Source organism: Mizuhopecten yessoensis, unplaced genomic scaffold, assembly GCF_002113885.1.
Source record: "Mizuhopecten yessoensis strain PY_sf001 unplaced genomic scaffold, ASM211388v2 scaffold2307, whole genome shotgun sequence".
NCBI lineage: Eukaryota > Metazoa > Mollusca > Bivalvia > Pectinida > Pectinidae > Mizuhopecten > Mizuhopecten yessoensis.
The window spans coordinates 1,672,984-1,696,667 of NW_018404481.1; the positions used below are offsets into that span (position 1 = coordinate 1,672,984).

Consider the following 23,684-nt stretch of genomic DNA (forward strand, 5'->3'; position numbering starts at 1 on the left):
CACCCCACCCCCGAAGTATTTGGATTTTTCAATTTGTTCAAGGGTAACACTTAGTCTATACTCTTTGTGTATAGCATAGCCCTATAGGCCCTATCTATAATAACACCGAGTATGGGTCCTGAACATTTCAATTAAAATGTGATTAAGCTCTATATTACAGAATATATAGATAAATATAATGAGGGCTAATAAAAAATGTCATAAAAAATTGAAAACATGTTAAAATATGTGCTGTGACGTATCCTTTATCAGTTAAGTTAAATCATATCTCCATAGGCATAAACTGACGCTTATTACATGCATTTGTAACGAACTAATGCAGTGACCTGGTTAAGTGAAAACAACGGCCATGACGAATTTTTAACACAATTTTTTTTTTAAAAGTGGTCGAAAAATTACGTTCAGCTCAAACTGAAAGTAAAGAACATCGGAACCTCTCGTATGTAACTTTTTAACTGAACTCTGACCCAGACGAGCTAACACGTTTTCACGACGGAAGAAATTAGCAAATGGTCGTCCATCTTGTTTTATATTTTCAAGGACAAAGTTTCTTCGTGTAACATCTCTTTTTATATATTAAATCCTATTTAGACAAGATTCAAGACCTAATGTAAAGTAAAAGTTGGTTTTAGGGGGTTTTCGGAATAATACCTGCTTCGATTGGATCGAGGAGTCCGAAAGACACTCTTCCAGGATTTTGCTAAAACGGCGTGGCGCGTCTCCTTCGAGGGAAAGAACCGAGGCTATCCGGCCACTACGTAATCTAGTCCTCAGAACGCTTATAGACGCGTTCAATATGCACCCATTTGATAAGCGTTTCTGATACGTCGCTTAACAGAGCTGAGAGGCTCCACACAGGAGTTTACTCATCTGAAAAATGTAATTTTTGCACCGACTGAGACGAATTGCCGGGTCAAAATTCATGCGCGCAAAACAAAAAATCAATTCCGAATTATACATCAATGCATGATGGGGAAACTTAAATAAGGAACGCACAAGTTTTACAACTAATTTATTCGCATTTTTTTCACTTGTATTCATCTAGGCATAAATATATTTTCAGTATTGATCGAAGTTGAAAAATAACCTAAATACAAGTATAACTGAATCAGAGACGTATATATTACAATATTTGTTATAATATACGTCTCTGACTGAATAGACTATACTTGGTTTTTACTTTATATATGCAGAGACGTATAGATTTGATATGCAAAGTACGTTTTAAAACGGTATTTTTTTCTATTTTTTTCTTTCTTTTTCAAATGAAATGAATTATGATTCAAAATCATCCAATATTTTCTACAATGAAGTTTCACTGATCTTGTAAACTGTTTAACGTAATAATAATTTACCCTATGCATATTTGATTAGACTAATTCATTAGCTCGTGTATAAACTTTCAATTTCAATCATGTGTTCACCACCCCTAGCTGAGTCTTCCGCTTTTTGTCTGGTTGAGAAAAGTTGGATAGCATTTGTACTTTTCGAGTATCCTTATGTTTTATTTTTTTATTGATTCATTATTGAAACATTTTTATACTTTTCTTATAGTTTTTGTTTTCCCAATCTAATGTAATCCGACAGACATCCTAAATTGCTTGTAAGCCTATGTACATTGTAAGAAGCATCTATTAAGGAATCCGATTACTGACACTGGTTTTTCAAATTATTACATACCAAATAAAATTGAAATTTGATCTGCATTTATCCCTGTGCTGAAAACCCGGATTTTAATAAGATTGGTAACATATCGTTAATAGCTACAATTTAGCTAATAGTAGAAAGAGACAAGAATTTGTGTTCCTGAAAGTTTTACGTTTTCTGTTTTTGTTTTGTTTTTTTACTTGTGGTGTTATCTAACGCTATGGGTGTCTCTATCATGATGAATTCATGTGTAATTTCAAAAAAAATACGTTGAAGAATCGTACATGTCCAGGCGTGGTCAATGGGAGATGACGCAGGGGGGATAGTGGCAAGTTCCGGGCTCAGCATAATTAAGACGTCATAAAGCATGAAATTAAGATTTTCACGCCAATTTCACGACTTCCTAGTTGTTGCATATGCAGAACCTGTTATTTTGATTGATGTTATTTTGTTTGACCTCTTGTTACACACTTCGTGTGTCAGAGCGTAATAAAAAAAATCTTGAATCTTGTTAAAAGGTACATAACCAGGTTAATGTAGTCAATAATAAAGCATTAAGGCTGATGTCTTCATAAAAATAGCTCACCGGACTTATAACATGTCAATCTCTTTAGCAACCTAACTGAATGCTACGAAATGATCGACATATCGTTTAAAGTTCATTTATACACCTATAGGTCATGCGGAGCTTTGTTTCTCTATTTTAACTAGGTGTGGAGAGGCATACTGGGCACAAAAGTAGATGATTGTTGCTATGGAAATGTACAAAAATCATAGTAAAACGCCCGAGTAACATTATTTTTACTGGTATATATATCCAGACACCTCATCGTCATAAAGCTCACCGTTCCATGGGAGGAAGAGCTGCGAGGAACCCCACGAGAGGAAGAACGCCAAGTATGATGAGCTAATGGAAAAGTGCAGGAGCAGAGGATGGACAGTATGGCTCTTTCCAGAGGAGGTTGGTTGTAGAGGTTTCCCCGCACAGTCAGTGTGGAGGACATTACAGTCGACAGGACTCGCTGGGAGGGCAAAAGCTACCGCCATCAGACGTCGTGCTGCCTATGGCACAAACGAGAAGAGCCGATGTGGAAGCCGACATAGACGTGTACTGGTTTGGCAACCCATCAACCGGAGGATGTAGTGATTAAGGGTCGAAACATCTGAAGAGGGCTGGCCATCACCTGATGACGTCAAATGAGGCTTCGCGACAAGATTGACAGCAGTGACGGACTACAAGTCAAGGATGTCACAAGATGCAGAATTACCATCATCTGTAAGCAATCATGTAAAACCACAGACTTTTGACCGTAAAAGCCACATCACCTTCATATAAAGTGTCCTTACTTAACATTTAATGTTGTTATAAAAAAAGCTAGACATGTTATAAACATTATCGCACTTTTCAGCTTCAACGTTTATAACATGTCTAGCGCATTTATAACATCACAGAATGTTATTAAATGGCACATCATCTATAGTTCATATATCGAGCAAAGTTAATTACTTATTTTTTGTTTTCTCATTTATTCCGTCTTTGCATATTGCAGAGTTATCTTCTCTTGATAACAGGTATTGATTGTTACGTCACTTGTTTAAGAGAGTAACGTCATCAATTTTTGAGAAAACGACGTGATTTTCTCACACAAACCAATGACGTAACAATCAATCCCTGCTCCCAAGAGAAGATAACTCTGCAATACGCAAAGACGGAATAATCTGCTAATATTTATTACGCAGGGGATTTTATTATATGATTTTATTGCTTTCGCATGGCAACATCTATCTTTGAGGTAGGAATTCCTCTCAATAGCTTGTAGAAGAGAAATAAAGCTCTGCATGCACTAGGTACATGTATATATAAAGAAACTCATTAAAGTATGGTTAATTTCTTAGCACTCAGTTAGGTCGCAAAAGAGACCGACATGTTATAAATCCGGTGAGCTGTTTTTATGAAGACATCAGCTTTAGCCTCGTATTCGACTACGTTAATTACCCGGCAATGTATTTTTAATAGACAATGTACAAGTTCAATATATTCAAATTACAAATAAAAGTTGTATTATATACACATCAAGTTTTAGGTGACTACAGCATTTATTATTATAGGGGGGTTGTTGAACCTTAACTCATTTTACTGCTCCATGATTGGGGTAGGCCTATTTAAAACGTGTTCAGTCGATTTCTTTTTTTTTACGTTATACGGATTAGTTGAAACCAGTGGCGTAGCAAATCATTTTTCGGAGTGTATGCTTACATATAGGGTCGAGCGTCCGAGGCACGTAGCGCATGAGGAGGGGGAGGTATGGGAGGGACCATAGCTGGGAAAACAAATTTACTAGGTCCTAGAAGCAATCTCCCGTGTTCTGGGAGCTCAGTATAGTCTGATTATTAACAAGTAAAACACGACTTTTTATATGAAAAATATCAAATTTTGTACTTAAACATAGACATAACATAACGACACTATTTTATCAAACTTAAAAAAACAACCGAGGAGATTTTTTTATTTCTTTCCTTTTTATGATTGATACGGTGTATGCTATGTTGCGTCACTGGAAAGTAGAGACGTATAAGTATAATAACGGTTTTATATGAGCGTGACTGGTTGGGTTATTAGGGACAGAAGTATATATATACAGTTTGCCCGAAGGTTGCAATTTTGATAGTTGCCTCCCTTGGGAAATATTCATAGGTAAGCAAGTGAATCTACCTGTGATAGACGCATAATGCACAGGGACCCGAAATTTTGCTACTACAGCTATGATTGAATCGAAACTGATATTTGTTCAGAGTGAATATACTGTCCTTTGTGTCATTTTTACCGAGTTGATCTGAACCCTCGGCAAACGTCCAATGTTACTTTGAACACAGCAGTTTCGGTCCAAACCTAGCTGTTGTAACTAATACTGACATACTCCAATCTCAAGCCCCTGTGCCATATAATGCACCTGTGGTGACTGACCAGGTGTGACGTCATATAATCATTTACTCATATCGTCAGTTTCGAATCGCGCGACTAGTTTTATTTACATACAATGTTATGTATACAGTATCCTAAGAGATTTCTATGCTTTGGCCATAAACAGCAATGTCATCTTGACGTTTGCACATATCATATGTACAAACAGTGTCATTTAAAGCAGTAATTAGAAAACGCCGAAAGGTGAACTAAATAGAAAAACACCACCCCACCTCGAATTCGCAACGAAATGGAAATGGAATAAGCTGGTATACCGACCGTTTACTGTCGTTAGATCATACATCTACGATAGTTACACACAGGACAAAAGTCCTAATTATTCTGACGTTTTATCGACTTTTTTTTATATCGGTCTGTCGTCGATTAACAGACTGATATACAAAAAAAAAGTCGATAAAACCAGGGACAGTATATAGAGTCACTATACGTCCCTGATAAAACGTGTGAATAATTCGGACTAACAGGACAATAGACACGCATGATTGACTTACACATGTAGATTAATATCCTCTCGTTTTGTTGAAGTGTTTTTTTAGGTCAAGAATTTCAAGAATGTACTTTACACTGAAAATAACATTATAAACTATCGGTTTGACGTATCAGGTCACATCTTTATCTCCGATACATGCAGACTGGTTAGTTCCGGCTGTAAATATAAAACCGGTCATTTGAAATAATCACGTTTAGTGAAACAACAAAATAATACTTAAAATTAAGATTGCGTTTGCAACAACTTTATATTTCTTGTCTAATTTAAATAACCACGGAATTAGATTAAAATGAAATAGGTGAGCGATATACATGTATATCTGTATTGTCTAATGTATCGTGTTTTTGACCCTGGTGGTAACGAGGTCGTTAAACAAACAAACAAACAAACAAAATCGTGTTTTTAAGGATCAAACGTCCATCTTATAAATACAAACCAAAGTTTCTGCACTGCCCTGGACAGTTATAATGTCAAATGTCTTTTTTCTTTTCATGTTCCATATGGGTGTGGGGACAGGGTTCCCTACAAGGACCCGCTCCGCCACCCCCTTTTAGCCGCAGTTTCTGTTTCTTTTGAAACATCTATGTTTAAGGCATTAAAAAAACACACATGCATTTAAAATAGTGTTGGCTGCTTCAAAATTCCTTGATCTTTCATTTTCAGTTTAATGTATTCTGCTAGCCTATAATAATTATTAACATATATTAGATCTAATTTCATAAAATTTACTTTAGGATATAATTCATACATGATTTAAAATTATTTCATTGTTATACTTATAGCTGATATCATACAGCTACTGGGGACCTTATATTTAATCCCTGCTAGAGATATTTGGTGTACAATGTATTTTTGATATGTACACGAAAACTGACCTCAAAGACTTTGGCCAAAACATTTCTAGATCCTGCTGAGGAAATTACGGAGCCTAAGTACCTGAAAAAAAACCTGTTTCTAAAATATTATTTAGATTTGCCAATAATAATCTTATTGGTTCAAGCACGGAATTAGATTAGGTTATCAAAGTCCGTGGTTCAAGTGTTTTATTATATTCGAGATGTGACGCATATAGGCCTCCTAGCTCATGACAGTGCCAGTAGATCACCTTTTCTAAAAATAGCACTGGGCTTATAATCTATTAATAGCCAGGAACAGTATATATGCAAACTTCAGGCATACGTAAGCGCTCTTTGCAATTGTTAATCTAAATAAATCAATATAAAAAGCTCCATGAAATCAAATTCGGAAATTTACCATTTAAAAGTTTTATTTCAGAGACTCAGAAAAATAGATAATTTCCTTTCAGGGCCTCTTTCTCAACCTTCGTATAAAAAGCGTGTGCGGCTTGAAAAATAAGGTCAGCTTTTCCGAGCTCTAAGCAGTGTCGCTGCGATCGCTGCCGAGAAGGTCGAAGTAACGACATAGAGGATTGAGTGGAGGGAATACATTCTATCCAAGTTTACGGGAATATTGTGTTTTGTGAATATAGGAAACATATCAAACTGGCTCATCGATGACAGAATACAAACTGGTAGTCGTTGGAGGTAAGAACAGTCGGCAAACGCCTTCCATTTCCCCTTAAACAGCACGAGACGCAGTATTATTGGTGACTAAACAGTTGTCCAAAATAGGGTGGTGGTTGTCTATTCAAAAATCCACAGACAATACTAAATCGAAAATTATTTTAAGCATAAGCGGTAATATTTCAAGGGGTGTGTATTTTTGTTATTAAATAGTTGTTGATGTTATAGTGTGGTAATTTCTGTCGTTTTAATAACATATTTTTTGGGACAATATTAGAAAATAAAATGCTAATTTAATTTCCCCGTTGGCGCCCCAAAGGGCACCTGCTATTTGTGTATTCAGATATTTTTGATTAGAATCATGACAATTTAACATTTATACTATTTGTAGGCTCAGATTTTGCAAAGATATAACGAGATGTATCAGGCTTGGCAAGGAATTGCATGCATCTGTTGCGTTTACAAATTACATTTTGCTCCTTTGTAAATTCACAAAGGGCCGGATTACTAGTACTACACATGTGCATTTCAAAACAACTACAACCACACCCCAACATCGATGAGCCACTTGTTTTTTGTCAGTCAGAAGATATTCATGATTCTTCAAGTAAAGCATCTAAACATTTGTTTATCATGTTTGATATCAAATGTCTTGCACAAAATGATGTATGACTATACACTTCTCTCATCCAAACCTTGTTATCAGATGATAACAGTGTTACTGTTATGATAGTATAATCTTAAAATATGATGGATGTACATGTTGCAGAGATGTCAAACGTACTGTGTAGGTTTTAGATTTGGTTCCATGCATCTGACTAATGCTACTGATATAATCAACTAACACATATGGATAGGAGGGTTACAACTACTAGTGTGAGTATGAATCCCTGAAATATCAAGGATGGTATTTTTGTCAAACACAAGATTCAATGTAACCTCTGAAATATATACACATTCTGTATACAGGGGTTCAGTACCCACACATAGTAGCATATCCTGTGAGGTTGATTTTCTGTAACAATAACAGCATACAAGAATCCCCCCCAGTCCCCCAACCCCCAGCCACTCTGATCCACACCACTATAACAACTCCCATCCACTCTGATCCCCACCCCTAGAACGACTCCCAACCCCTCTGATCGCCACCACTATAACAACTCCCACCCACTCTGATCGCCACCACTATAACGACTTCCAGTCACTCTGCTCCCCACCACTATAACAACTCCCAGACACTCTGATCCACACCACCATAACAACTCCCAACCACTGTGATCCCCACTACTATAACAACTCCCAACCCCTCTGATCGCCACCACTATACCAACTCCCAACCACTCTGATCCTCCCCACTATAACAACCCCCAGCCACTGATCCCCACCACTATAAAGACTTCCAGTCACTCTGATCCCCACCACTATAGCAACCCCCAACCACCCTGATCCCCACCACTATAATGACTTCCAGTCACTCTGATCGCCACCACTATAAGAACTCCCAGCCACTCTGATTCCCACCACTATAATGACTTCCAGTCACTCTGATACCCACCACTATAACAACTCCCATCCACTCTGATCCCCACCACAAAAACAACTCCCAGCCACTCTAATCCCCACCACTATAACAAATCCCAACCACTCTGATCCCCACGACTATAACAACTCCCAACCGCTCTGATCCCCACCTCTATAACAACTCCCAGCCAACAAGATTCAATGTAACCTCTGAAATATATACACATTCTGTATACAGTGGTACAGTACCCACACATAGTAGCATATCCTTTGAGTTTAATTTACTGTAACAATATCTGTTATCAGCTTACAAGAACCCCCCCCAGTCCCCCAACCCCCAGCCACTCTGATCCCCCCCACTATAATAACTCCCAGCCACTCTGATGCCCACCACTATAACAACTCCCAGACACTCTGATCCACACCACCATAACAACTCCCAACCACTGTGATCCCCACTACTATAACAACTCCCAACCTCTCTGATCCCCACCACTATAATGACTTCCAGTCACTCTGATACCCACCACTATAACAACTCTCAACCACTCTGATCCCCCCCACTATAACGCCTCCCAGCCACTCTGACCCCCACCACTATAATGACTTCCAGCCACTCTGATTCCCACCACTATAATGACTTCCAGTCACTCTGATCGCCACCACTATACCAACTCCCAACCACTCTGATCGCCACCTCTATAGCGACTTCCAGCAACTCTGATCCCCACCACTAGAACACCCCCCAGCCACTCTGATCCACACCACTATAACAACTCCCAGCCACTCGGATCCCCACCACTATAACGACCCCCAGCCACTCTGATCCACACCACTATAACAACTCCCAGTCACTCTGATCCCCCCCACTATAATAACTCCCAGCCGCTCTGATCCCCACCACTATACCAACCCCCAGCCACTCTGATCCCCCCCACTATAACGCCTCCCAGCCACTCTGATCCACACCACTATAACAACTCCCAACCTCTCTGATCCCCACCACTAAAACAACTCCCAACCACTCTGATCGCCACCACTATAAGAACTCCCAGCCACTCTGATACCCACCACTTTAAACCCATCAATGGCAAAAAACAAAACATGTATAATATGTATCATATATGTACATGAATATAATATACATCTCTTATTTCCCATTTGAATCAAGAGAAATTATACAGTCAATGACCAGTGGTCAAACATTTTGAAACCAAATTAGTCGACATAACAGTAACTTAGCCTGCAATGCCTTTCAATGGTAAGTTTTTTCCCTCTCTACAGATATATATATATTGAAAGTTGAAACTTTCGTCCCATTCCGATTAGGAGTTATACTCTTTCATAGTTAGTAATTTAAGATATCACGATACTAAGTTCACATATCGTGTATTGTATAGTCGGTATGTACTATGTATACCGATATATATCGTAGTATCGATATATCGTTACAGCCCTAATAACAACACCCAGTCACTCTGATCGCCACCACTATAAGAACTCCCAGCCACTCTGATACCCACCACTATAACGACTTCCAGCCACTCTTATCCCCACCGCTATAACAACTTCCAGCCACTCTGATCGCCACCTCTATAGCGACTTCCAGCAACTCTGATCCCCACAACTATAAAAAATCCCAACCACTCTGATCCCAACCACTATAACAACTCCCACCCACTCTGATCGCCACCACTATAACACCCCCCACCCACTCTGATCGCCACCACTATAAGAACTCCCAGCCACTCTGATTCCCACCACTATAACAACTCCCACCCACTCTGATCGCCACCACTATAACACCTCCCAGCCACTCTGATCCCCACCTCTATAACAACTTCCAGCCACTCTGATCCCCAGCACTATAACAACTCCCAACCTCTCTGATCCCCACCACTATACCGACTCCCAACCACTCTGATCCCCACCACTATAACGACTTCCAGTCACTCTGATCCCCACCACTTTAAACCCTTCAATGGCAAAAAACAAAACATGTATAATATGTATCATATATGTACATGAATATAATATACATCTCTTTTTTCCCATTTGAATCAAGAGAAATTATACAGTCAATGACCAGTGGTCAAACATTTTGAAACCAAATTATTTGACATAACAGTAACTTAGCCTGCAATGCCTTTCAATGGTAAGTTTTTTCCCTCTCTACATATAAATATATTGAAAGTTGAAACTTTCGTCCCATTCCCATTAGGAGTTATAATCCCTAAATCAGAAAAACATTGAAATAGAAATAAATTGCATATCTAGAGGAGATGTACTGAAAACATAGGTAGGTATGGATCCACTATTTTTTTGCCATAGCTAGGATTCTGTCGTATTGATGTATGTCTATAGAATTGAACAGCTGGATCATAGACAAGAATATGTCTGGAATGTGACCACTTGTACTGCAAGTCGAAAGTTGAAAGAGTACTCTATAGGGTAGGCTAAGTATATACCGTATATATATAGGTGGATGATCTGCACCGGAGGACTTGTCAAGTACCGACATACAGAACAAGATCGCACATGGATGGTGCACGGGTATATTACACAGGTTAAGTTTACTGTAGTTCATATTACAAAGCTAATACTAAACTTGGGTATTGGTTTATGATATTCAGTATTCGAGAACTGTTCAAGAAATATATTAAGGATCCCCGTACCACTGTCAAAAACTGTAACTTAGTACTGGATCCCCGTACCACTGTCAAAAACTGTAACTAAGTATTGGAAACTGTTTTTTTATGACATGACCAAAGCTTTGATAAATCATTCCTGCGACTTTTATGAGAAATAATCAAGAACAAAACATAAATCAAGAGTAGTGTTGTGAGTGTAAAAATTGAGTGGTGCCAGACCGGGATTCGAACCCAGAACTTCAGAGCGTTTATACCATTGCTCTTATTATAAGAGTGGTTAATAATATAAACTTTATTTATATTACAACAATTATGAAACAAGATAGTTCAACTTATATTAATCAATCTTGTTGGCCCAGATGTTAGCATGGGAGGGGGGGTCTTAAGTTGGGATAAACCAGTGTACCTGGAGGAAACCCACATGGATGGGCAGGTGACATGATACCTTTTCACGTTTGATCAGGGATTGGAACCCTGTCCGCCTTGGTGAAAGTCAAAATCGCTATCCTCTGCACCACCCGACCTCTCTAACTGGTCAATGGAAGTGTCCTGGCCAAACCGTGCTATAGCTGTGTACTGATTAAATCTATACATGTACAGTACACCTCGGATATTCTAATTGAATTGTATATGAAATAATCATCTGAAATATTATGCAAGGTGATCATCAGTACTAGTGATGTACATATGTTGTTACTGTACTGCGCATGCAGTGTGTGTAAATAGCAGTGTTGTTCTGGTCAAATGTTGATAGCAGGTCATGCTGGTTTACTCATTCACCCCTAAAGACACATTTGAACTGGTCCAATTCAAAGGTTGGAATAGTTCATTATGAAATTTCAGGGGTGAATGAGTTGATATTTTTTCAGTTACAATATGTACCTTGGCTCCTCATTTAGAAATTTCCGTACTGTACATGTTGGGTATTGAATTGGTTGAACGTTGCTCTAATGAAATATTGGTGATCAGAGCAGGTATACTGTTTTAACAGTGCTGTACTGGTCAAATATTGATAACAGGTAAAAAAATAATTCAGTCACGATATGTACATGTAACATTGTTCCTTGGTTCCAATAGACAACTTAGCCTCACGAACCTGAACACACGATCACCTAGGCCTGTTACCCTTCTCAAGTTACATTTCTTAGGAAATGTTTTCACGCCTGTATATATACTGCTAGACCCCTTGTAGTTACCCTTTTATCTATCTTTCTACAGTGACCTGTCTGCATATTGAACCCTCCTTTCCCGATAAATAGTCTACTCACAAGATGTAACCATCTTACTTGTATTTAGCCCCAACACCCTTACACAGTAGCTACTACTATATATATACCTGCCCTCAAAGTGACCCACCCGTTTTATGATCTCACCCAGGATTGACCAGTTGGACTTCCTATTGTCCAAGATATCAGTATACAGTGTAAAACTGTGGCCCCCACATCGTGTGTGAATCATACATCATTCCGTTGTTGTGTTTTTTGTCAGTGTGTTGGACAGGGCTGTCTTGTCTCGCCAATTACTGCCATTAGGTCACATTGGCAATAAGGAGTCTATAATGAGACGGTATGTGTACGGCTTGGAATGAGGCCAGGTATATAGATATAGAGTAAACACAGGATTATGCCTACACCTTGTGTTGTGATGAGTGTACTCCTATATATATCCGAAAACATATGGGCTGTTCACCTTTGACCTGGCAGATTGAATTTGTACCATAACAACTGAATGTTTCTTTCAACAGGTTGCTTAGTCTTTAAATTTGTACAGTACAAATTTTAAGATTGAGCGACCTGTTGAAATAAACTTTCAGTACTGTTTTGTATTTAAGTAAATGTACTTGCAGGGACCCTTTATAAGGTATTAAAATTTAAAACTCTACTTCATGTAGCTGTTTAAGGGTTGTTCAGGTGTCCAGAATTTTCCTACAATTCTCTCTTGAATTAAGCTAGATTTCATCCTACATATTAAAACAAAATTCCTTGTTTGATATTTTGGTCCAAATTTTTAAATAACGATTATTTTGTTATTAGGTAAGATGTCTTTCTTGATGGTACATGTATTTGGCATTACCAGGTATTAAATAAATAAATGGTGATATGAAACAAGGCAAAATTTATGGTTGTTTCACCAAAAGATTCACCTTTGACACTTAATTTACTCGTCCTTGTGATAAGAAAGTTTCTGGCTTACTTAAGTAAACATTTGATTTCTGTTTCTTTCTTTTTTCGTAGATAATATACACCTGCATGTATAGTCTGTCGGCTTGTGGGATATAAATCTTAATTTGAGAATTGGTGTTGTGTTTAATATTGCGACACCACTGGCAACAATGTCAACAATGAAATTTAAGCAGTTGTTTTTAGAAAATGATTGGTCCCCTACCATCTAGTATTTTTATGAGAATGATGTCCCTTTTGCTAAATTCTTTGATTTATCTTGTCTAGACAACTCCTTGTACAGTTTTCCTTCTAATTCTGTGAAACTCAATTCTGGTAGCACCACATTTTGAAGTTGTGCACCGGTACCTGTGCTTAATTTTAAAGTTTGGTTGTTTTATAGGAGTTATGCCCCTTTTTCAAAATTCTTAGCCAAATCTTATCTGTACACATTTCCCAAGATGCGTTAATGGGTATCATGGAATATGTTTGAGTGGAACTGTGTTGCATACTATCATCAATGTCATAAAGGTGCATTTTTATCCTTAAATAAATAAATCTTTAAAAAAAAAAGATAAAAAATAAGACCCATATCTATATTTTGGTGTGCTATATGAGACCTCCTAGTCAGCCATCGATAAGACAAGATATGATGGATCAGAATAAGTTGAAGAATTGTAGGTATATATGTTTTATATGTGGGGTAACCGTATATATATATGAATACCTACACCAAAAATGCAACCTTAATGATAAGGCTTACTTTAAAAAAAAATGAAATTTATTTACTGCACCAAGATTAATAGATTCAATGGCCCATCACTGGTATCAGTTGATGCAAAAAGGTCATAAAGGGGAACATGGTCTATTTCACACCAAAAAACAAGGCAAATTGATGCAATTGGTGCAAAATATGTATCTATATTTAGCCAGAAAGGTACATGTAGATAGCTACTAGGTATTATAGGGAACTATATATGGGTTCAGTGAACTTGAAATTATGTGAGAGAATTTTATTTGAAAAATATTCGTACTGTCCAAGTAACTTTAGTGCAGAGTACTCGTGTTGAGGAATGTATATTTTGTGTAAAAACAGCGAGATATGATCATGTCACAGAAAGTATCCATGCGCATTTACCGATGTCCCCATTTCATAACTTTTCTCACACTTTATCATCCGTTCTTCAGAGGTTACTATGATAGTGCAAATTTATATCTATATTTAGCCAGACAGGTACATGTAAATAGCTATATAGGTTCAATGGACTATATAGGTTCAGTGAACTTGAAATTATGTGAGATAATTTTATTTAAAAAATATTTGTACTGTCCAAGTAACTGTATACATATAGTGTTGGGTAACTTAGTGCAGAGTACTCGTGTTGAGGAATGTATTTTTTGTGTAAAAATAGCGAGATATCATGCCACATGAAGTATCCTTGCGCATGCACCGATGTCCCCATTTCATAACCTTTCTCACACTTTTATCATCCATTCTTCAGAGGTGACTATGACAGTGCAAATTTTCTTTGGTCACTGATTTCGTGACATTATTTTCGTACAGATATCTTTGAAAGATTATGCAAGTGCATACATAACAATTACCCCCTGAAATGTATGTGGCTTCATGGCTGGCCCCGTCTCTAGAATATTTTAATCTTCACAAAAACTTGCGGAATAGTATATAGCTAACATGTATCTATAGAAAACTGTGCTAAGGTCGATTACACTTTTACTATATATTATACTGATCACGTCCAGTAACTTGATCTTTCAATGTACATACCCGTACATATCCATGAGACTTCAAACAGAAACTTAATTACAGTTCAAGCACATTGTTTCAAGGTTAAAAAGTCCATGTGTTTGATAGATTTTTCGTGGCTATAGTGACTTTAAATAACAATAACGTGTCCGTAAATCTCGATAGCATTTTACATGTAAATTACAATGACCTCAAGGTCTTTGTTGTATATATATATATATACATAAATGTACGCGGCTACTCACTGTATTATGTATACATGTATTATGTCATTTGAAATTGTTCATCCTTTAATTTTCAAGTTGATTGACGGTTTGCTGTGAAGTTATAAATTATCCATGCATGTATATATGAATTTTGTATATATACATGTACATAGGTAGCTGAATTGCAATGGTGTTCTATGAAAAAACAGGTCATGCGATATATAGCATGGAGGAATTTAGCATTGCAATGTATCGTTTATCAAATAGAAATCAGAAAAAGTGTGAGGCTAGCTACGTGTATGTGTATTATCTATACGTATCGTGCCTTAATGTTTATACTGGAGCTTTAGCACCCTCGCAATGGATAGGCATAAAATGCATCTGTGATATAAAAAAAATATCTCTGTGAATACAACCTTTCTTCGTATGTATAGTTGATGACAGACACCAGAAGCATGATGTTGATGTAAACATCTGCATTTGTTCTGTTTATAGATAATTTAACCATACACTATAACCTCAGTATGTTGTAGCTAAATATATATCAAGGGAAGTAACTCTTCACCAGAAATACATGTTGCTTTATCTTAATCTAAATGTAAGGAGAGAAAAACGAAAAAAAAACGAGCTCTTTGAGTGGAACATTTCTTTGTAAATATAATTCATGTTATCATACCCTTTTACTTTGAATAAGTTAAATGAAAATTTAAAAAATTGTGGGACAACAAATTCAAATACCGTAATGAATTTTGAATTGCATCTCCCAATAATATGAATATGTTTTTGTTGATTGGATATATTGTACCCCTCCCCTATAGCTACAACACCATTAAAACTTAACCCTTTCACCACTGTACTCTGTAATGGACTCATCCAGATCAATGCATGGTAGAGTTTACAAAAGTTACATAGGGGTGAAAGGGTTAAACAGAAATTAAGGTGGATTGCATTTTAACTCATTTATCCCTGAAGACACATTTAAGCTCTTCCAATTCAAAGGTTGTTATAGTTTATTATAAAATTTCAGGGGTGAATGAGTTTGTTGTTGTAAAGTCATTATTGTCCAACTGCGTTGTTCGCATACCTTCTTCTGCGTTTCCCTTTTCCCCTGAAGCAAAAGCGGCTTGAAAGAAGATTGAATTGTGAAAGAGAGGGATAACTGGGACAATGTGTCCCCTTTAACACTAGCTGAGTATACATGTATATATCAAACATACATGTAGCACAATTAATGTAATGAGACTTCACTACAGTGGTCGGGTGGTGCAGTGGATAGCGCACTTGCCTTTCACCAAGGCGGCCGGGGTTCGATTCCCCGATCGGACGTAAAAAGGTTGGGGTCACCTGCCCAATCACGTGGGTTTTCTCCGGGTACTCCGGTTTCCTCCCACACTAAGACCCCCCCACGCGCTGACATCCCGGCCAACAAGAGTGATTAATTTAAGTTGAAATAACTTGTTTCATAATTGTTGTAAAATAAATAAAGTTTATATTTTTTTATACAGTGAAAATGTTTTTTTTGTAAATTTACTGTGATGTATATACCTTTCTGACATGAAATTGTTCAAAAGGCCAGCATTATAATTTATAATAGAATCTGATCTAATCCAGGCTCCATATGCAAACTACAAACTAGTACAAAGCAGGATTTGGTCTGACAGACTTGGTGTCAGCTGACACTAGATACAGCTGCTGGGGTTCCTCAGATACTACCACAAAAATGCCAAAAATTTGGTAATTGATAAAATGCTTCCAACTTTTAACCTAAATTCGCACAAGATAACTTAACAACAAAAATAGGTTATTCGACATTCAATATACAGAAAATTTTACATATATTACGCTTAGAACTGCCCCCAGATGTATCGTCCATCCTGCTGCTAAAACTTGACAGAAACAATTCATATTAACACACCTCTGTAATAGAATTTCACAAAGTTTTGTTACTTATATTTGAATTAATTATTTGTATTTTGTTGATAAACCTGTTGTGAATCAGTTTCAAATATGATTTTACTATTTGTTCTTAATCCTGATTTTACTATTTGTTCTTAATCCTGATTTTACTATTTATTCTTAATCCTGATTTTTACTATTTGTTCTTAATCCTGACTTTACTATTTATTCTTAATCCTGATTTTACTATTTATTCTTAATCCATCTATTCCAGGTAAAATCTAATTGGTACAAAAGCTGACTCACTTTGTGACATATATATGATTCATCTCAAATGTGTCAGTAAAAATTTGACTTTATCAACTGATTGAGTCATGGCAGAAAACGGATGTTACCAGATATATGAAAGACACTAGTGCAAGATTATATTTAATTCATTCACCCCTGAAATTTTATGATGAACTATTCCAACCCTTGAAATGGAAGAGTTCAAAGGTATTTTCAGGGGTAAATGAGTTAAAGCAGATCAGCATGTGTCTACACTGTTCTTAGTCTTATCCTGGACACCAAAACAGAGTGAAACCAGCATGAAAAAGTTTAAAAATGAGAAGATTGATATTTATAAGTATGACAGAATTTTTTCAAGTTAATCCAACACAGCTCTTTTAATTTAACATTTGGACATTTTTTTTCAAACTCTCATGATCAACTCTTCCTAAAATACTTGAAGCCTGGTATGAATTTATCCTTCAGGAGCCTTTTAACGTGTACATGTACTGTTTATAAAACAGACAGTACTCTGGTACGCTGCAATGAATTGGAAAATATTTTTAAAAGGGAGACAACTCCAACACAAAATCAAAATGTTAAACTGCATTATTTATCATGTTTCTGTGGGTGAAACAAATATTGTTCAAATTATAAATGAATATCAGTTTATAGTAATGAATTTATTATGCTTATCAAAGCTTAATTATATACTATGAGGAACAGCTGGGCCGTACCAATTTACAAACTGTATACAGTTCACCACATCCTCATCAGAGCCGTACTCCGTGACCCGCCCTGCCCATCCATCACCTGTCGTATAGCAAAGCATATGGTCGCACATATTATATAACGTGTGCTTGACGACCTCGAAGTTGTGTGGCGGGATCAGGTAAACCACTTCCTGTTCTGTAGTGGCGTCTGCTTGGATACGCCACTCATTCTCCTATAAGTACTTTACATGTACTAGTGTGTATAGATTTGTAAGATCTACTGCACGAAAAATTCATAACATCCAGAAAATGAAAATTTTGTAACTGTTGAGAAGAACAGTCTGGGTTTAAGCGTTGTTCTATGTGGTCCTGCTGTGATTTATTCAAGGTCACCTCTGGGTGACCTTTACATTGCTCAGACAATGAAAAAGCTGTTGAACATGAAACATGTGTTTTTTGATAGCAAAATTGAATTACATGTATATGGAATGAGAGATTAACAAAGTGTTAAAAAGTGTTGCACTGAGGGACTTATGGACAGATTTATTGTGTAAATCAATGTTTTTCGTTTCACCCCATGCCACATTGCCATGTTAGAGTTGAGATTTTTATTAGTTACTGTCAGATGATGTAAAAACCATATCGTTCTGTCACCATTTGCCCAGAAAATTTTGGCATTAATAAACCCTGGTTTGACAATAAATTGAGATTAACGCACATACTTCTTATATAACTATTATTAATAAAAAGAGAAAAATTATAAAAAGGGACCTAGAACTACGTTGGTAGCATGCATGCGAGCTAAAGGTGGCAAATGAAATTGACCGGCATTATATTGAGGTTTGACTGTATGTGTAACATATCAAACAATGTTTAACAAAATAGAGGGGTTCCTTGTGTTCACACAGAGAAGTTGATCTTTTAATAGAGAGGTACTTAGTATTCATAAGGAATCTTTTTGCATGTTTTGTTTTGGTTGTACAAAACAAAGTTCTACACTCGAACATTGACTGTGGAATGTTATATATACCACTCATCAATAGTTTAAGTTTTGATTTGAACAGCAACATATTTTCAATGTCAGTTAAAGTACATGTAATTTCAAAGGACACTATACGTATACATATATTGAAAAAGATCAGCTCTTTCGAGAATTTAAATTTTAGCAACAATTCTCAATATTTATCCCCCCCCCCCACCTACACCTAGTCCAGCGCAATGCACCAGATGGTGAATTCTTCATTTTGAATTTGGTATTGACAGGATTTTTTCTCTCAAAATGTTTAGTTCTCTAGCATTTATGGCTAGCTACACTTTGGAATTTTGTACAATATATTGTGGTATGTACTACCTGTGTGTCAAACGAGTGATTTATGACAACGATTTGTCTAAATAGATTGGCCAGCCATGTCTGGTTAGGTAGGTGTATATATATGTTACTCCAAGTGGCCTCTTCTGGTTACCATGGTTTTGGGTACATCACTGGTGTTTGTAAACATTGAAGACTGGAATATATCTAGGTTAAACCTGTTAACGGAGGAATTCAGCATTTTCCTTCAATTCTGGAAGTTGACTTATATATAATTACCACTGTACATGACCTGACATTGTGTCTGAAGTAACATATACATCTCAACTCTCAAGGTTTACCCCAGGACGCATTCTGCAATGTTTTTAGCTCACCTGGCACGAAGTGCCAAGTGAGCTTATGCCGTGGCGCGGCGTCCGGCGTCAATATTTTACTTTAAACGACTTCTCCTTAATAACCAAAAGGCCTAGGGTGATGATATTTGGCCAGAAGCAAACTGGGATGAAGGGCTACAAAGATTGTTAAAATTAATGACCTTCACCCATTTTCAAGGTCACTGGGTTCAAATATGTTAAAAACTTTAAACATCTTTTTCTTGATAACCAAACTGCTCAGGGTGATGATATTTGGCCAGTAGCATGTTGAGATGAAGGGCTACAAAGTTTGTTCAAATGAATGACCTTCACCCATATTCAAGGTCACAGGGGTCAAATATGTTAAAACTTTAAACAACTTCTTCTGAATAACCAAAATGCCCAGGGTGATGATATTTAGTCAGTAGCATACTAGGATCAAGGGCTACCAAGTTTGTTTGAATGGATGACCTTGAATCATATTCAAGGTCACAAGGAGCAAATATGTTCAAAATATTTAAACAACGTCTTCTGAATAACCAAAAGGCTCAGGATGTTGATATTTAGTCAGTAGCATGCTGGGATCAAGGACTACTATGTTTGTTAAAGTGAATGACTTTGACTTATATTCAAGGTCACAGGGGTCAAATTTTTTTAAANAGTAGCATACTAGGATCAAGGGCTACCAAGTTTGTTTAAATGTATGACCTTGAATCATATTCAAGGTCACAAGGAGCAAATATGTTCAAAATATTTAAACAACGTCTTCTGAATAACCAAAAGGCTCAGGATGTTGATATTTAGTCAGTAGCATGCTGGGATCAAGGACTACTATGTTTGTTAAAGTGAATGACTTTGACTTATATTCAAGGTCACAGGGGTCAAGTTGTTTAAAATCTTTAAACGACCTCTTCTGAATAACCATGGGTCCCAGGATGTTGATACTTTGCAAGTTGCATCCTGAGATAAAAGGCTATAAAATTTGTTCAACATAATGACTTTGTTCGACTTTCAATCACAGGGGTAAAATGTTTTAACAAAAAAAAAACCCAGGTTCTTTTGAATGAATTTTAATCATAAATACATATATTTTGCCTGTAGCTTTATTTTAGATCACTTTTAAGGTTACAAGAGTGAAATTCATACCAGGTGAGCAATGCAGGCCCATTGAGCCTCTTGTTTATCTGTTGTTATATTTCCCTTAGTTTCATTGCTGCAATGCAGCATTTACATGGCGTTAATATGTATTAAACCCGGTCAAATTTTTGTTTCACAGATAACATTTCATATGAAATTAATAGTTTAATTTGGACTGATTTCATACAAATATGTCACATTGAAATACATTTCATAAATGGCGGTGTATTATAATAATTCTTTAAGAAGATTTATGTAAATAATACGTCTTTTCCTCGACTTCCTGTTGATGTCGGAAGTTATGTGTATTTGATGCATGTCAGTACATAATAGTTAATAGTGGCAGACTACTTCAAAGCATAATCCACTTGAATTTTTTTGCCAACTCCCTTTTCCGGGTGAATTATCTGAAAAATATTCAACTTAATTTTAGAATTCAATACCTCATTTTATTATGCATGCCGAGTAGTCTCAGCAAAAAGATAAACAAATTTAATAACATCCGCATTTTAAAAAAATCTTGAGAACAATATCGTAGCGGGTAAAAGGACATGCTTCTTAATTACCAAGAGCTACAATTTCCCAATGAGAATAATGGCTGGCTATATCATATAGGTAGCTATATAGAGAAAGTCTACAAACTGAACTTTATGTATTTACAATATAAAGAAGTCGGGGTTGGTTTGTGAGAGGAGCCCCAATAAAGATATGTATATATACGTATACACTGGTGGCTTTTGGACACATTTACATGTATATGCCTGACATTACCGTATATATCTGCCAATAAGCCCATGCTTGGTAATAAGCCCACCAATATATATTGCAGTTAGGAAGAAATGTGAACAAGAACATTTCCGTCGTCCTGTAATAAGCCTATCCCCTTCTTTCAGTCGGAGATTAAGTGTTGAATCCCTGGGCTTATTGCAGAATAAATATGGTAAATCTTGTCATGTTAAATTATGAATGTGTATCTAAAACATGTACAGTACTGGTGCCAATTTTTCAAACACTGCGAGGGTGACAGGATGTTTTCTTTCCCCATCATGTGATCAATGTACTCCATTCAGACACACTATTATGTAGATAAGGTATAAGGTATGCAATACTGCTTGTTTCTATTTCGCGATACATGTACTGTATACCGGGGAATTTTTACCCAAACTTTCACCCTTCGGCAGAATTATCCATATTTTGCCCAGTATTACTTTTGCCCTTCACATTAAGTTTCTATACATATTATGTTGTTTACAAATGTTTGGTGTTGTGATATATTCGCTTTCATTACGGTAGACGAAAAAGGTGAACAATTCCCAGTACACAGTATTGTGAACAGAATTGATCTCACCAGATCGATGTATACTGTACATGTAAAATCATTACAGTGTCAGTTTGTCCATTAAAATTTATTTCACTGCTACCACCGTTAATGCTATTTAAGTGTTAGGAATTCAGGTACAGTGTACCTACACAGGTACATGTATATTATATATATTACTCTGCACAACAGTAAAACTTTGCTACACTGTCACACCTCATGTGAATTGGCGGAAGCATTTAACTCATTCACCCCCGAAATTTCATAATGAATTATTCCAACCTTTGAATTGGAAGAGTTCAAATGAGTCTAAATCGTAATGGGACATTGAATTATGTTGATGGAAATTATAAGTTTAACACTTATTTATATACAGTAGGTTGCAAATTAAAGCTAGGAAGGGTATTACTGAATATGTTGTGGTTTTAATTTAAGTATGAAAAGCAGGGACATTAAGATATGGTAATAAGCTGGCTATAGATGGCAAGTCAAGACTTTATAATGTACAACAAAAATAAAAACATCCACAAATACAAATGTAAACATTTCAGAGTACCTTATAAATCTGTGTTTGTTCTATAACTTATAACATGTTTTTTTTTCTTTGTTTACAGCGGGTGGTGTAGGGAAAAGTGCACTGACCATCCAGCTCATACAGAACCAGTGAGTATACAATCTTCTTCATTCTGTGTGTACTATTGCTATAATCAGCCAGTAGTTATTGGACCATCATCCTCGATACTCCAGGGGGTTATTCTCTGCATCCGATACTCCAGGGGCCCCCCGGGGTTACTCTCTGCACCCGATACTCCAGAGGTTTACTCTCTGCACCCGATACTCCAGGGGTTTACCCTCTGCACCCGATACTCCAGGGGGTTACTCTATGCACCCGATACTCTAGGGGGGGTTACTCTCTGCACCCGATACTCCAGGGGGTTACTCTCTTCACCCGATACTCCAGGGGGCTACTCTCTTCACCCGATACTCCAGGGGGTTACTCTCTGCACCCGATACTCCAGGGGTTTACTCTCTGCTATATATAGATCTAATTTTTTTACATAGCACCCGATACTCCGGGGATTTACTCTCTGAACCCGATACTCAAGGGGTTTACTCTCTGCACCCGATACTCCAGGGGTTTACTCTATGCACCCAATTCTCCAGGGGTTTACTCTCTGCACTCGATACTCCAGGGGTTTACTCTCTGCACCCGATACTTCAGGGGGTTACTCTCTGCACCTGATACTCCAGTGATGGGGTTACTCTCTTCACCCAATATTCCAGGGGTTTACTCTCTGCACTCGATACTCCAGGGGTTTACTCTCTGCACCCGATACTCTAGGGGTTTACTCTCTGCGATACTCCAAGGGTTTACTCTCTGCACCCCTGGACTATATCATAGCAAAATTGAAAGCACACCACTAGCTATTTGATTTGTCTCTGGAAAAAAACACCTGACCGATCGCAAGGGTGATACCTGTCCTTTAAAGATTACAAAGAAGGGACACCCAACTTGAAAGCCAGTCAGTTTTTACAGTTGCTCTACCACAAGATTTAATTGATGTGCATCAAAGGATCAAACAAGTCTTCTTGTCTCATTAAAAATGTGGCGCCCACTGAGCCTTCAAGTTTGTTATGACATCTTCCAGTGGTGCAAAGAGCGAAGGTGAGCGTAACTCCTTGAGTACCGAGGATGTTGGACCATATGTTATTGGTGATTATGTAAACAATGTACCTTATCATAAT

At 37.1% G+C, this 23,684-nt stretch overlaps 2 protein-coding genes across 3 annotated transcripts in view; one reads left to right on the forward strand and one right to left on the reverse strand.

The window, feature by feature from the left end:
- Nucleotides 1-747, reverse strand: part of LOC110445500 (zinc finger protein 234-like) — a 4,060-nt gene extending 3,313 nt beyond the window's left edge. The window contains exon 1 of one of the 2 annotated variants that reach the window (XM_021490171.1): nt 652-747. The gene's annotated coding sequence lies outside the window, so the exon portion shown is untranslated. Of the gene's footprint in view, nt 1-326; nt 424-651 lie in introns of those variants that run through there. The other variant, XM_021490172.1, reaches the window with a different exon arrangement.
- Nucleotides 748-6,472: 5,725 nt separating this feature from the next.
- The window catches only part of LOC110445501 (GTPase HRas), a 35,440-nt gene continuing 18,228 nt past the window's right edge, over nt 6,473-23,684 (forward strand). The window contains exons 1-2 of the mRNA XM_021490173.1: nt 6,473-6,664; nt 22,553-22,601. Of these exons, the coding sequence (XP_021345848.1) occupies nt 6,634-6,664; nt 22,553-22,601 (80 nt within the window). The 5' untranslated portion in view covers nt 6,473-6,633. The remainder of the gene's footprint in view (nt 6,665-22,552; nt 22,602-23,684) is intronic.